This window comes from Macrobrachium rosenbergii, chromosome 51 (genome assembly GCF_040412425.1).
Source record: "Macrobrachium rosenbergii isolate ZJJX-2024 chromosome 51, ASM4041242v1, whole genome shotgun sequence".
Taxonomy (NCBI): Eukaryota; Metazoa; Arthropoda; class Malacostraca; order Decapoda; family Palaemonidae; genus Macrobrachium; species Macrobrachium rosenbergii.
In genome coordinates this window covers 52941325-52957882 of record NC_089791.1, presented here as the reverse complement: position 1 = coordinate 52957882, position 16558 = coordinate 52941325, and the positions used below count along the sequence as shown (strand labels likewise).

Sequence of the window (16558 nt, the reverse complement as noted above, 5' to 3'; positions counted from 1 at the left end):
TCCCAACTTCTAGTTTACGAACTAATTTGCGGACGAAAGTTCTCGCTAGCGTTGACGGATGTTACTAGGCCGGTTGGTAGCAGGTAGCTCCTCTGCGGATGTTGCTAGACTCTCTCTCTCTCTCCCTTTGTTTTGATATGTTAGGCATGTCGAAATCTTTCCTCCACACAAAAAAAGTCCGCATTGTATGTTTATGAAAGGTGCCATTGTCACAAACTTATAAATTCGACACTGTCCTTTACAGCTTCAGGTTTCTAAGAATGACGCTAGTTGTAATTTGTGCATTCGTGTGGTGCATTTGTATAGTGCATTCGTATCGAACAACACAAATGCCATTAATTTGAAGAACAATATTCACACAGAAGTGAATGTTATATTAGGGATGTCGGTTGAAGTGTGCCTAGTATTCCCTTCTGAATTCTTGGAAAGCTCAATCTCTTTCAGAATGTTTCCACCGCATTACTGTGCCGTACAGTAGGCCCTGATGTGCAAACGTTTTGCTTTATACTTCTGAATTTCATATTCAGACTGTAGTCTTAGGGTCATAGGGTTATATTACTGTATTTACTGATATTCCCAAGGAAACCCATTAGTGCTTAAGCATCATTACTTGCTAGGAATCTGTTAAATATTTATATTGTTTTTGCAAAGGGAGGACATGGTTTATGCACGATCTAAGAGTAAATATTTTAATAATTTTTATGAAAAAATAAGAATAACAGTACTGCACGACTTAACATTCACTTAAATTTAAATACTTGAAATCATTTGAATAATTTTCATGTCAATGAATGTGTCATGGACAACTTTACTGATTAGCAGTTGGATGTTGTAAACCTATATACATACTCGTATACATGTATGGTTTAGGCGTCGGTGGAGTATTCATGCATTTCAGTGTTGTTGCTAAACTAAACTTTTCATCAAACTAACTCATTGTCAATTCCTCGGTGAAGTGTCTTGGGTAATTGCTGAGGCCTTGGACTACCGAGGATTGATAGACCTAAGTCCTGAACTTGTGCTTCACAGTAGCTCTTTAACACAGAGCCAAATTATTTTGTATAATAACTAGTTTCTATGAAGATACTTTGTGACTTTATCACTGTTTCCGGTATGTAGTCTTCGATTAGGCTATTGGCACGTGGATTTGGATGGGATAAGCATGTTTTCAGTTTGAGTTTTCGTCATTTGTTATGGTGAAATCGCTTTTTGTTTGGCAAACATATGACCAAGGTTACTATCAAGAATAAAACCTGTAGTCAAGACTTGGAATGAAGTTAAGTTAGTGTTTGGAACAGCTAATGTTTTGTTTTTGCATATTTCTACACATCCCATTAATTCTGCAGGACATTTTGATTACAGAATGTTAAGACATACTATGTATGAGAGAGTTTTTAATATCAGGTATCTTTAACGTTGAGAATGGTAATAACTACCATCTCTACAGAACTGATACATTCGTTCACTTTACATTAATTTATAAACTTTTCATTTTAATTTGTCATAGCATAGACCTTGAGTTCCCTCTTTTAAATAACTATATACTGTAATAATACTGCTGAACTTTATCTAGTGATGAGAAAGTGCCTTAGATCATAGGTAAAGAGTACGCCCAGGAACTTTTGAGATTGAATAGTAGGGTCAATTTAGCAGTGAATATACAGTACACTATTCGATGGAAACTTTTTCATCTAGATCATTTCACGGCCTTTGAAATTCTAATAATTTTTGGGGATATTTGTTATTTGGGGCCTGTTTTAGATAAAAACAATGCTAGCTACCCTTCCCAGTTAAGTGAATTACTGTAGTATAGAAAATCTGTGCAAGCGTTTGAAAAAGCACTAAAGTGTTTATTCATGATGCTGAGAGATTAAATCTGAAGTTTGATGGTGTAAGTTTGATCGTTTTTTTTGCAGGAAATCAAACACTTAAGTTGTAACAGAAAGCTTCAGGAAGATCGAATTCAGTGTATCCCTTGGAACAGAGGAGTTTGAAAAAGTAACGAACAGAAAAAAAGTGAAAATGTATTTCAGATTCACATGGGTGCGTCCATTCTGGAGGACTATTTTGGTAGTCCTAACTCCAATACTCTTTTCTCCGATTCCTCTGGCAATGAATCACGCGGTAAGTACACTAAAAAATAGTGGGCCTCTATTGAGGTAGTGCGACTCTTAACACAACTAATCTAAACTTTAGTTAACCAAATCTTGCACTAACAGCATGATCTAATTCGTTTTTATTTTTATTTATTATTATTATTTTTTTTTTTTGTCCAGCCAAACTGGTTCTAGAACTGGGGATTAAGCCAAGTAATCTTGCACTCACAGTATGGCCTAATACTCTTGTTCGCTGAGCTATACCTATTCTGTGAGGACTGGAGACTGGTCTGAGAGCTAAACCCTCTTTGTTTGCATGGGGACTGATCTTGAGTAAGATAACCTTCGACTTAATTATTCACCTATTTCAGAAGAAACGTAGTTGGTCAGACTTATACTGTACCGTACCCGTAGTCTATAGAGGTTACAGTGCCTAGACTTAAGTGATTGGTACAGTATCATGAAGTTGCATGAGTAGCTTTAAGTGTTACTACGACTAACCTAATGTAATGTTAGGTTAGTCGCTGTAACACTTAAAACAGATTCCAACTATGTTACACTGAATTTGAAACGACCTCTTCCAATTACCAAACTATTTGCCAAACAAGAAAGAATTGGAGGTAATCATTCCCAACAACATGACATCTATAAACCATAAATACACTTGGATGTATCTAGAGGCCAGTCACGGAAACCCGATAGATCACATAACGATTAACTGAGAGAAAAATAATTCTTGACTAATGTTACGAGCTATTAATTAAGGAGCAGTGTATGAACACCAGACTCGTCATTGCCGCGCTAAGGCAGAAATGCAAAGCACGAAATAACTAATAATATTCTTGAAGGTAAACAGAGAGAATTGCAACTGATTGTCAAAGTAATTTTCAGTTATAGGTACCTTATCAGAATGGAAGCAGACAATTAGGAATTCATATTTCAGTCTGCTGAAAACCAGTTAACAAGTACGGTATAGAGGGGTAACAGGACGGAATCCTTTTGTAACACCTCAGAATTGGGATACAGTGAAGGGATGCAGTAATGGAAAAGCAAAATGCAAAAGGTACATGCAGACTGATTTCAGGGAGAGGGAGAAAACTAGGTAAAATGTGCAAAAGAGTATTTTGGCAAATAGGCTGATGCTGATAGTGACAACAAGGCCATGTTGATACCTACTGCAACTTCAGTTACTTCAATAATTAATTTTTTTTTTGCAATGCTGGTAAACGAAAATTTGCAGGATCTTTTAAAACTAAGGTATTCTGCAACACTCAAGTTTTTATAAATTTCTCCTGTTATTTTTTCACCGGATATGGTCCTAGTTATTTAAATTGCTGTTTATGGGTAATAACTTGAGACTAACATTTTAAGTCGTCATTGCTTAGACGAAATGCCAAGTTGGGTAGATTTGGTTCTTTGGGGTAAGTGATACTTTTAGTGTTCCAGTTTCTACATCAATACTAAATTAGCTGTTACGTTTTCTGTTCTAAGAATGATCGTTATTAATGTTTTATAAATCAGAGGCGTTTGTTCCATTTCGTTATGTTTTGAGGTGAAGATTTTCAATAATAGTATTTTGCTGTTTGTAGACTGATTTTAAATTATATATATATATATATATATATATATATATATATATATATATATATATATATATATATATATATATATATATATATATATATATATATATTGTATTTATATTGTAGCAGTTTTTATATTAGTGTGTTAATTCCTTGACACATTATTAACGTGTAGGTACATTATATATATATATATATATATATATATATATATATATATATATATATATATATATATATATATATATATATATATATATATATATATATATAATATATAAAATAATTTTTCGTCAGCAGGCTTCTTGATGTTAATTTTTAAAATAGTTTTTGTCTTCTGAATTTGCTCAGATACTGAATTTTGGTGTTTCTGCTGTAGCCTAATTATTGGACTGAATTTGCGGTTAATATTTTTATTTAGTTATATTTAAAAGTTCAGTGCCAATATTGTACATTAATCCCAGGCTACTCTGTATTTTTTTTTAAGATTGTCTTTTATTTTTTTGTCTAGTGTCAGGCAGTGGTAGCTATATTTAAATTATTTTTGTCTAGTGTCAGGCAGTGGTAGCTATTTAACCTATTATTTTTTTGTCTAGTGTCAGGCAGTGGTAGCTATTTAACCTATTATTTTTTTGTCTAGTGTCAGGCAGTGGTAGCTATTTAACCTATTATTTTTTTGCCAGTGTACTGTTTAACCTATTATTTTTTTTTCTAGTGTCAGCAGTTAGCTATTTAACCTATTATTTTTTTGTCTAGTGTCAGGTGTGGTAGCTATTTAACCTATTATTTTTTTGTCTAGTGTCAGCAGTGCAGTTATTTAACCTATTATTTTTTTTGTCTAGTGCCAGGCTAGCTATTTAACCTATTATTTTTTTTTTTTTGTCTATTAGTTATTTAACCTATTATTTTTTGTCAGTGTCAGGTAGTTTATATAACCTATTATATAGGTTAAGTCCATAAGTGTAGAATGCTAATTAATAAATATTTAAAAATTGTATTTTCTTGCAACGTACAGTATTAAGTTGTTCGCTAAAACTGTTGTGAGAATGATCTTACAGTTAATTATTTTAACGCTGCTGTTCAAAAAGTTAAGTAAATGGAAGCTACAGATTGATTTCAGAAAATCTGCAGGCCTAAAAATGGTTTTAAACTTGAAAAATATTTGTATATTTCTAAATCTGAAAAATATTTGTATATTTTTAATGCTCTGTTCAAATGTTGAAATCCGGAAAATCTGTAGGCCTAGAAATGGTTTTTAACTGTAGAAATTTGAGTCAATGATTAGATGAAAAACTTCAGGTTGATTTTCGGAAAATCTGTAGGCCTAAGAAATGTTTTAAACTTAAAAAGTTTGAGTGGTTAGACGTAAAAGTTCAAGTTGATTTCCGGAAAGCCTGTAGGCCTCAAAATGACTTTTAACTTGAAAAGATTTGAATCTGTGATTAGACGTACAAGTCCAGGGTAATTATATACAAAGATGGTGCAAATATGACATTTGAATTTAAAATACGCCAGCTGGTTTTTGTAAAAGGTCAAGTTGGTGGCAGAACAGCTGGTAAACGCCTGCTCAATCTGAACGGGAAGATCCTTTTAAACTCAACTACGTAGATGACACTTGGGTTCTTCAAGCAATTTTGTTGATAATGCCAAGTTTCTTTTCTGTTTTTTGCATCTCTCACTAAATCAGATTTGTTTGGCAGTGTATTTGCTCTCTCTCTCTCTCTCTCTCTCTCTCTCTCTCTCTCTCTCTCTCTGCAATCAGTTTGAGAGTTCAATATATAACTAATTTGTGATTGGGAATGTATCTTTTTTTTCTTGTTCCCCTCCCGCGCCTCTCTCTCTCTCTCTCTCTCTCTCTCTCTCTCTCTCTCTCTCTCTCTCTCTCTCTTATAATCAATCTAAAAGTTCGATATCCAGCCAAATTGTGATTGGGAATGTATCATTATTCCTTGGTCATTCTCTCTCTCTCTCTCTCTCTCTCTCTCTCTCTCTCTCTCTCTCTCTCTCTCTTGATACTCGTTTTAGAGTTCGATATTCAACCAGTGTGATTGGAAATGTAATGTTTTCTCTCTCCCTCTCTCTCTCTCTCTCTACAATTTAGAGATCGATATCCAACCAATTTGTAGTGGGAATCTCTCTCTCTCTCTCTCTCTCTCTCTCTCTCTCTCTCTCTCTACAATTTAGAGATCGATATCCAACCAGTTTGTAGTGGGAATATCTCTCTCTCTCTCTCTCTCTCTCTCTCTCTCTCTCTCTCTCTCTCTCTCTCTCTTATAGTCAATCTAAAAGTTCGATATCCAGCCAAATTGTGATTGGGAATGTATCATTATTCCTTGGTCATTCTCATCTCTCTCTCTCTCTCTCTCTCTCTCTGCAATCAGTTTGAGAGTTCGATATTCAACCAGTGTGATTGGAAATGTATTGTTCTCTCTCTCTCTCTCTCTCTCTCTCTCTCTCTCTCTACAATTTAGAGATCGATCGATATCCAACCAATTTGTAGTGGGAATCTCTCTCTCTCTTTTTCTTGATACTCGGTTTAGAGTTCGATATTCAACCAGTGTGATTGGAAATGTAATGTTTTCTCTCCTCTCTTTCTCTCTCTCTCTCTCTCTCTCTCTCTCTCTCTCTCTCTCTTCTCTCTCTCTCTCTCTCTACAATTTAGAGATCGATATCCAACCAATTTGTAGTGGGATCTCTCTCTCTCTCTCTCTCTCTCTCTCTCTCTCTCTCTCTCTCTCTCTCTCTCTCTTTATACTCAGTTTAGTTCGTTATCCAACCACTTTATCATTGGGAATGTATAATTTTTTCTTGGTCTTGTTTAACATTGCACAAGACGCATTACGAAGCATAATGATTGTCTGAAGGCTACATAAACTTGTCAATTGTTGCTAAATTTTATCTTTTATACTTGTTTATTTACCTTCTTTATTTACTATATTTTTGTCAGCGTGACAATGCATATGAAGTTACTGTCATATTGAGGATAAAATCTCAAGAAAGCTGTTGGCACATTAAGTACACAGCTTCCTGGCCTTGTTGCCATGAACTCCATAGTATTTTTAGTATTCTCTGAAGTCCTTGTTTATTGTAGGAATATAAATATACTAAATACGCATTCCTCCTCGTTCAACTGTTCAACTAAGTGTTAGTTTGATCATGGTAGCATGATCAACTGCACTCTCATCTCGGCTTGGTTCTGTATACATTTTGTCCCTCGTAGAATTTCAGAACTTAATCCTGTGATTTTCGCCCCTCGTAGAATTTCAGATCTTAGTTCTACATGTCTCTTGGCCTTAGTAGAATTTCAGATTTTAATCCTATATGTCTTTTGTCCCATGTAAAATTTCAGATCTTTGCCCCTGTAGAATTTCAGCTCTTTATCTTAATCTGCTTGAAAGCAACACCTAACAGGAGTGTATTGCATAGATTATATAAGTACAGGCAAGTAGAGGCCAGTGGGAGTGGAAAACCAGGCTCTGTATCTTATGCAGACCAGAAGGAAACAATGACGAAAGATTCAAAGGGGAAAACATAGGGAGGAAGGTCCAAAACCATGTAGGCCTAAAGTGGAAAGGAATATGTGACCAGACTCTCAGCCAAGGAATAAGACTAAATTAGTATTTTATAACTGAGGCCTACTCCTGGCACTCTTGTAGGCCATCCGACTGGTCACGTGTTTGTCAGTTAGGCCTACTGTACAGTTTGTAGTTTTATTGAATGACGCATACTCTGTTTCTTCAGGGCTCGTCAAAGTTTCCACGCCGTTTTAGTCTTGTTCACAAGATTTCAGTTCTTGCTGTAGCGTCCTAATCTCTTAGCATTTGATAATATATAAAACTGTTTTTTTTTCCTGTAAGACTCCCCATCATTGTTGTATACTTCTTGTGTAAATGTCTGCAACGGATCTGAAGATTTCTGGTGTATAGTTCATTAGCTCGGGTGGTCGACATAGGCTTAAGAATAAGTAGATCGTAAGCGTTTGATATGAATTACGATCTAAGTTGGTTTCTAGATTACCCATGTATTGGAGATGGCTCAAGTAGGCTTGTGTTACTTCTGGCATGTTTTTCCTTCTAAAATTTGTGTGCAGAACGGAACAGCTACTGAGTTCCCTTTATGTGTCGTTTAGTACTTTTGTTCAACTACAATATTCTACTTCATATTTGCTAAACCCGTCTCCAGATTTTGTTGCCTTGTATGACTTAGAGAGAGAGAGAGAGAGAGAGAGAGAGAGAGAGAGAGAGAGAGAGAGAGAGAGAGAGAGACTTTCAGGACAATACTCGAAGCGGGAACTGCTGTATATAAATAGTCAAATTCGATCAGGCGTATAGGCTTTGACAGTATGAAATAAATGTATACTCTTTGCTCTTGGTTTTTTTCTTAATCTGCTGAATAAGTTAGAAGATTTACGTATAACTATACCTTTTCGTGGGGTATTAGGCAAAAAGCCACAAAGTGCAATAATATACTAAGATTATCTCTTTGGGATAAAACTGAACAAACTTTAAAGGAGACATTACAGAGTGAAGGCGGCGTGCAGCCTGCTGACGTCTTTTCAGAAAACAAAAATACACAAAGTGTGAGTAATTAGTTAACTACTAAAAAATCCTCGTTGCATTGTGCATATTCGACGTTTGTAAATTCCGTTAAGTAAATTCGATAACTGGTAGTCTTGCTAATTTACATAAAAAAGGCAAGATTTTTAAACACCTTTGTAACGGGGCAGAACCAGCCATTTTAAAACCACGCCGCCAAGGTGTGTAACACCAAACCAAACTCCGCCCCTTTCCTCCAGACTGGTCGGATACGGTCCCAGAAAGGCCTATACAGTACAACTTTCCGTCCCTCCTCTTGGCTTTGTTAGGGCTAAGGCCTACCTGTTTTGTGGAGTATTGTTTATCACTGCTACCAAGCTTACGGTCGGAGCCCCCTTGTTCACTGACTATATTTCATCTTGGATGTCTTTAGATAACCAATGTCAGTGAAAGCAGCCTTTTTATCCAACTAAAATGTTAAAAGATTAAATGTTAATCATAGAAATATATGTACGCGCGCATTGATTTTGTACTTATCTGTACTTTGCACATTTATTTTGTACTTGTAGGCCTACGTACTTGCACTGCTGAATTGCCAGCTCATAGAACATTTTTTCTCCTGTATGCGCGCGCAAGCATCATTCATCTTGTCCTTTTAATGCACTTTTTCTCTTCCAGTAGTGACTACAGAACAACATTTATCATAAATCTCCTCTTCTTCCTTCCCTACTCGGCAGAACCCTTGTTCAACGATTTTATTTCTCGCCAGCCTTAACAACAATCCATACGCAACATAGGCCTATGCTACTCAGAACTTATTAGTCTCAAATGCTTCGACTTTTTTTTGCACGTTACATTAAGTATCACAGTTAACTGAAAACATATTTCAGCTTCGTTTGCATCGCCTCGTTACCCGCTTTCGATTCTTAACCATACCTAGTTTGTGTTTATTTACTTCAGTCTCATCATACAAACATCCGTCAGGTTTGCATCCTCATAGTACTTTTATGAGTCAGCTTCTTCTTTTCTTTTATATGCTAACGTTCACTGCTTAATCCTCCTAGTTTCAGTTTACCCTCGTAATCTTACCTTTTGCTCATAAATGTTAAATTTTAACCTTTATTTCTTGATCTCGTCTTTCTCCGTCCTTATGAAACGTACGAATTAATGATAATTTTTAACCTCGAGCCCTGTATACGAGAAGGGTAGACTACAGCTCTTGGTGCAACAATTTTTTCATGAATAGAGTTGTTTGCACAGGATTTCATCCCTAATGCAGCAGTGGAACAAACTCTAGTGCAGTTTTTCTGTGCTTGTCAATATCGTCATCTCAAAATAAGCGGAAAATCCCCACTGGTCGAATTTAGGCATCGGGGGACCCTCGGAAATGCGAAAGTAAAACCTTGAGAGTTAGGCCTAATGCGATGACATAAGTGTCCCCTTAGTCATGGACGTTTTTGCAATACCCAAAAAGTCATTGGTGAAAGGCTTATGAATATTTTGGACGTATTTTAGATATCGAAGTGACACGTCTTGAATTTAAAATGAAAGTGAAAGGGAGACACTTTCAGTTTTCTTGTGGGCTTTGTTTCGCAATAAAGAGTAGGAGATAAACATTTGCATAAAGGGTAATGTGTATTGCTAATATAACACAAATCTTTGCCTTTTTCCTATTTGGGTTAAGATTTAAGTAATTCTTCGCATAGCAAGAGAACAAAAAACCCATTATAACCCCCATCAAGGCAAGCTCACGCAAAATTTCAGGAACAAAAACAAAAATTGTCTCGAGTTATGCAGAAAGTAGGACGAAGGCTTCGATGTCATAATAAGGGTTCACTGAACAAGACAAGGACTCCATTTCTATTAGCGGAAGAAGAAGAAGGGGAGGAGGTGGTCCTGGTGACGAATTAGAAAGGGCTTGTGTTGTCAGGGTGGTGTTAGGCCTAAGCAAGTGTGTCTCGGGACAAGTTGTCGCCGTATATCGTTTACTTTCACAAACGCACATCGCCTGTTTTTTTAAAGTAGGTCGGACCTCCAGACTAATGTCGTGTTTTTCGCGAAAGCGGTTCCATCCTGTTTTGCCTTAGTCCCAAAATTAAAGAAAAAAGTATTACTGTCTGTTAATAGTTAAAATATTCTAGATAATTTGATAGTGTTGTTTTTCTCAATATGAAATAAATGCTCTGAAGGAACTTTCGAAAATTTAAGCTTAGTACCAAGAAGTTAAAATATTCCAGATAATTTGATTTTGTTCTCCTCAAAGTAAAATCAAAAGGAAGATTCGTAAATTTAAGTCTAGTACAAAACTAGTAGCATTAGTACTATGGTATAAAACTATATAGTTTTCAAACATCAGAAACAGTTTAAATTAATGGAAATTATGAAACCATCGCTGAGAAACATTATAACGGAATTTGAACAATTTAACTTGAACGTACAGCCAATAAAGACATTAAATTAAACTAGTAATAATTAGACATTCAGAAATATATACTTTGAAATTTTTAGCTATTATTTTCTATATTAGTCACCATAGGACTTAAATAGTATAATTTTCTGCTTAGGCCTATAATGTCATCTGCCCAATGAAAGCCACAAATTATAGGGTAGATCGATTTGCGCTTAAATACATTTGTTTTCTTGGCAAACACCTCGCCTAATGTCTGCAATTCTGTCTATGAATTACTCTTCTTATCATTTCAGACTTCAGTATTACCTGTATTATGTGGTTTTAGTTAACTTGTTATTGCTTAAGACTAGTGTTCTCCACCACAGATTTAACAGAAGGTTCATGGATGTTGTCTAAATTCTTACTTGTTCATACTATATTAGAACTTAAGTTCTCTGGAACCAGTCTGTTTATGGCATAGGCCTATTAGCTCCCAGTAAGTCTTGATTGAATATAAATATTTAAAATTCCTGAAACACCCCCTCCCCCCTTTTTTGACGTAAAACTAATAATATTGGTAAAAAAAAATATAGACCTTATTGACAATGAAAATGTTAAGGTATTAAAAAATATTTGGAAGCATGCCGTTATTTTTGTTTGCCAGTTTTTTCCCTTTCCGCACTTCGGCTTGTCTCTCTTATGTACGATATTCGTTGGCAACGATTAGGTTGAGTCGTCTTAACGTAAACAGACACTATTCTAGTTTAACTTGAGTAAACAGCTTTTTTTTTTTTTTTTTTTCTTTGTATTTTCCACTTGCTTTCCTTCCATTCTGAGTACAACACTATTTTTTTCTTTTACTGTGTGTAGGCTTAGGACTAACGCCTCCAACATTGTATTCGAGATATAGCCTCGTGCCGTCACATTTTATAAGTATTATTTCGATCATTGTTCTATTTACTTTAGTTTCAGGTTCATGTAACGTCCTCTAGATCGCCACTATAGGAATTTGCATAGGTCAGCAACTATCTCATAGGCCTAATCAGTAGCATTCATTAACTGGACTCTCAAAAACTGTGGGCATCTTTTTCAGTTTCCTATCCCTGAATGACTACAGTATCATAGTAAAGTTAATCTAATAATCGCATCAAGAAAGTAACAGAAAAAAACAAGATTAATCATTAAATTATGAAGTGGAACTACAGTCTATAGAAGAAATCAAGTCACACATCTCTACTCATGTTCACGTTTGATGCATAAAGGCTTTTCTTTTCTTCAAAACCGTAGTTTAAGCAGTATATCTTGGTAGTGCATGGATCTACAGTTGTGTTATCCTAATACATTGTCAGTGCTACTTTGGTTCGTTATCTACACCTAGAGGATAGTACTAAACACGGCGTCTCAAGGAGCTTCCGCTATGTTTAGTACTAGCACCTCGAAGGTGAACGTGAAAACATGAACATAATAGCATATAAATAACAGAGAAAATTTAATTAAAATATTTAACAATTTTCTATTAATTATATTCTAGCGATAAACAGAGTAGATCACATGCCAAAGTAGATTCATGACGCGTAGATAACAAGCCAAAGTAGCACTACATTGTTTGTAGTTACACAGTATTATTAATCTGGCTGATGCTTCAATGCTGTAGAAGCAAAGAGTAATAATTTCAGCATGCGCACAATCCCATACCGCTTGACAGAAATCCCGTGGTCTGCTTTCGAGTGATTTAAAGTCTTGTCTATGTACACTAACATTTATACCTTATTTCATCCATTAAATTCTCTCTCTCTCTCTCTCTCTCTCTCTCTCTCTCTCTCTCTCTCTCTCTCTCTTATACTAGGATTCTGTGCTCAGCTGCAGTGGTCGAATCAGTGTTTATACGAAGTATTACAAATTAGTCTCATAAAATTTAAGATCTCTATAAAGGCCATCTATCAAGTTTAATGTTTTGGTTAGAGGTGGACTTTGGGTTTAAGGAATAACGGATAATTTAAGTTAGTATTATGTATGTGGAAGAAACATCTTTCTTTGCATGTGCAAAGGGATACAGTAGTTCGTTTTAATTTCTAATGAGGTTTAAGCATCATTGGCCTAAGCCACTCTTGTTGTGGTTGAATTAAACTGGCATCGAAGAGAACGAACTCAAACTCTTTGAACTCCCTGTAATTTTACTTATAACTATGCTACCTAATCGAAATATTCAAGAGACGTTTCATGTCATATTTTTATCTGTGTGTACGGGTCTTACTGTACCGCACGTAATCTAAACGGTAAACACATAAGCTAGGTATTGTATAGGCCTACTCAAAAGGAGGCCTGTGAAAGTGTGCAGATTTGGTGATATTATAGGCCTAAGAGTTGGTCTTTTATTTTTCTTATTTATCAGAGGACAAGTAAAAGTTCTACCTTCACTCGTGACTGCCCTTTTACATTTGGTCCATGAGATTGTCATTGTGATTCATAATCTAACAACGGTGACCTCCTTGCTTGGACGAATTTTGATACACCGGCGAGCCGTTGTCGCGCATACGAAGGTCTCCGCCCAAGCCGCCATTTTGTGTTCTGTTATCTGCCGGTAGAGGTAGGCCTTGATCCAGGTAGCTTTCGAAAGGAGCCACCCACCCACCTCTCTCTCTCTCTCCGTGGCGCCGTTGTAGCGCACTTTGCTCTCAAATCTTTGGGACCAGATGCATGGTGAAGGTACGTTCCCAAAATCTAGCGTGATGACAACAGAGGCCAAAGTGTACACCAAAAATCCTTGCATTAACTTGAAATGAATGGAACTTTAAAGTCAACTTTAGGTAAATTATTTTTTTTTACAATAAAGGCACTCAATAATCGGAGCACAGAATTGTTTTTGCGCCTCAACCAAGTAAAAATATATTAGTTTTTCCAGCCTGGTCAGGCTATTTTCGGCTTTCTGGTGTGTACTTTAAGCTTCCCCAGAACATTAATGCTGCATGCACTTTATAAGTAAATTATCAAGAAGTTTGATAATTGCACACTTATCCACTTCTTAATCTTAGACTTAGAATTCAAATGGGATCACTGTTGTCTCCAATTGAGTAACGTAACTAGCATGCCATAACCGATACGCTGTAGAACTTAGCATGATTTGATTGATTTATGGTTACTAAAACTGGCATTACAACATCTAGGTTATTGACGTCGTAGAATATAGCAATTTGCTCATTTAATTTAACTTTGTCATCCATTGTTCAATGTATTTTATCATTAACTTTCTTCTTTGTTCTTCAATAGGCAGCGAGATGCGGCTATGTCATATTAATAATGGCAGCTTACTGGATGACGGAGGCTCTACCGCTGGCGATAACGGCGCTGATTCCGGTCTTTGCTTTCCCGCTGCTGGGCATCCTGTCCACCGGGGAATGCTGCCTCGTCTACATGAAGGAGACCAACATGATGTTCCTCGGGGGCCTTACGGTGGCCATCGCAGTCGAGCACTGTAATCTGCATAAGAGAATCGCTTTGTTCGTCATTCTTCATGTTGGTGAGTGGCTCCCCTACAACTGAATCTGGTCGTATAGTGGCTGAAGGATTTAGACCTATAGCCGTAACTATAGACCTAAAGCTGAAACTATCCAATACTGGTAAACGGGTTTAGACCTATAGCAGAAACAAGGCCTTTATTGGCTAAAGGGGTTAGACCTATTGCCAAAACTAGTCTTATAACGGCTAAAGGGTTTAGACCTATAGCCAAAACTAGTCCTATACTGGCTAATGGGTGTAGACCTATAGCCGAAACTAGTTCTATACCGGGTAAAAGGTTTAGACCTTTAACCGGAACTAGTCTAATACTGGCTTAAGGGTTTAGACCTATAGCCGAAATTAGTCCTATACCCGCTACAGGATTTAGGCCTATAACCGAAACTGGTCCTATACTGGCTAATGGGTTTAGACCTATTAACATCTGAGCCTGCTAAGAGTGTGGATTTTGCCGAATATATCATGTATATAACCTCTTCTAAATACTACTTTTCCTGAGACTCTGCCAGTTGGTAGACAATATATTGCTTTATTGCAAGTTAAAGCTCAAAAATGTGTTTGGAGCCTTAAGACTAGTGTAAAGACAGCTGTACGTTAATATATATAAAGTGAGATTCGTGATACTGTAATGTAATATTTATTTCTGTAGGAATAAAACTACAGCTACCAGCACGTTTGTAAGCAGAAAGTTATTGTTGCTAATTACAAATATATACTTTCAAAGTATTGCTTTATGATGGTGGCCAACTTTGTACTTTTTTTTATCGACTTGATTCAGGTCTATTTTAATCGCAAACTCACCCTTCAGCTTTCAGGAGAAGTATAATAAATGAAATTCAGGTGTCATTAACTATTCCATTGCTGTTCAGGGCAAATGGCGATAATGTATTATCTCAAATTTTCGGAGCTCAAGTTCCGCCAACGAAGTCAGTGTGTGTGTGTGAGAGAGAGAGAGAGAGAGAGAGAGAGAGAGAGAGAGAGAGAGAGAGAGAGAGAGAGAGCTAGAGAGAGAGCTAGCTAGCTTACAAATTTAGCTATCTTACAATTGGCTTTTTTTCCTCGTCCCATTCCACCAAAAGTACTCTTTAGAACCCGCCAATTCGTTTGTCCTATTCACAAATGAATTTTGTTCTCGCCACCACTGGGTCAGAAAACATCGTTTTATAGGCTACTGTGATAAGGTAAAATGTGAAAAATAAATCAGTAAATAAATCTACTTTTAACTGAATCGATTCATCAAATACGTTAGAATATTTTTTTGGAATATTTCAAGTGTAAACTGTAATTAATAAAAATGCCCACAAGTCACTTCTGATCCAGCCAAGGTCTCAAGGTATCATGTTCGAAAATGGGTCTGTTGTTGGCGGCAGTTAAATCTTAAAAAAAAAAAAAAATAAAAAAAACTTATTCTTATGATTTAAGATCCTTTGACTTGCAGGTCAAAGTCCTCGCCGGCTGATGGCTGGATTCATGTTGACAACAATGTTTCTCTCGATGTGGATTTCCAACACTGCATCCACGGCTATGATGGTGCCCATCGTGGATGCCATCCTGGTGGAACTTTACGCTGTAAGTTTGCGGTCTAGACAAAACTAGGACTACGACTCATTACTAGTTTACGAAGATATTTTTACATTGGTGATTTATATCGCCCTTCGTTTTGGCATTCTTATCATACACATGGTAATTTACTGTTTGTATTGTCTTGTTTTGACAAGGCTCATAGTTTATGCGTAAATGCAATGCATGCAATGTATTTCAAGTTCATGTAAAATAGACCTATGAAGCATTTCTAACTTGCGCAGTTTATACGTGTAACGTGATTTATACTGATCTTATTTTGAAACTTGAATAATATGTATGGTAACAGTTTACGTTGATAATGTTCATGTGTTAACAAGGCTCAAAGTTTATACGTAAATGTAACTTAATCAGTATATTTACGGTCAATGTAAAGGCCTATGACACATTCCTACTTTACGAAAATTAATTATTTTTGTGTGTGGTTTATATTGGACTTCGTTTTGACATTTATATCATACATAAGGTAACAATTTACCTTTCATATTCTCCTTGTTTTAATAAGGCTCTAAGTTTATACGTAAACGCAATGTATGCAATGTATTTGCGGTCTGTATAAAAGTAGGCCTATGACTCATTCCTAGTTTGCGAAATTGTTTTTACGTATCTATTTATATAGGCCTTCGTTTTGTCATTATCTGTAAATGTCTTTACAATGCTCAGTTTATCTGTAAATGTTTTTGCAAGGTTCAGTTTATCTGTAAATGTTTTTGCAAGGTTCAGTTTATCTGTAAATGTTTTTACAAGGTTCAGGTTCATTTTATCTGTAAATTTTTTTTACAAGGCTCATGCAGTATTTATCTGTAAAGGCTTTTACACGGCTTAGTTTATCTGTAAATGTTTTTACAAGGTTCAGTTGAT

At 36.0% G+C, this 16558-nt stretch overlaps 1 protein-coding gene across 21 annotated transcripts in view; it reads left to right on the top strand.

Annotated features, from left to right (window-relative positions):
* LOC136833410 (Na(+)/citrate cotransporter-like) overlaps nt 1–16558 on the top strand; it is a 92011-nt gene that overhangs the window by 60563 nt on the left and 14890 nt on the right. For 14 of the 21 annotated variants that reach the window (XM_067095535.1, XM_067095521.1, XM_067095531.1 and 11 more), the window contains 3 exons: nt 1917–2124; nt 13871–14120; nt 15555–15685. In XM_067095535.1, coding sequence (XP_066951636.1) covers nt 2023–2124; nt 13871–14120; nt 15555–15685 — 483 coding nt within the window. In that variant the 5' untranslated portion in view covers nt 1917–2022. Of the gene's footprint in view, nt 1–1916; nt 2125–9412; nt 10236–13161; nt 13310–13870; nt 14121–15554; nt 15686–16558 lie in introns of those variants that run through there. The other 7 variants (XM_067095539.1, XM_067095527.1, XM_067095540.1 and 4 more) reach the window with 4 other exon arrangements.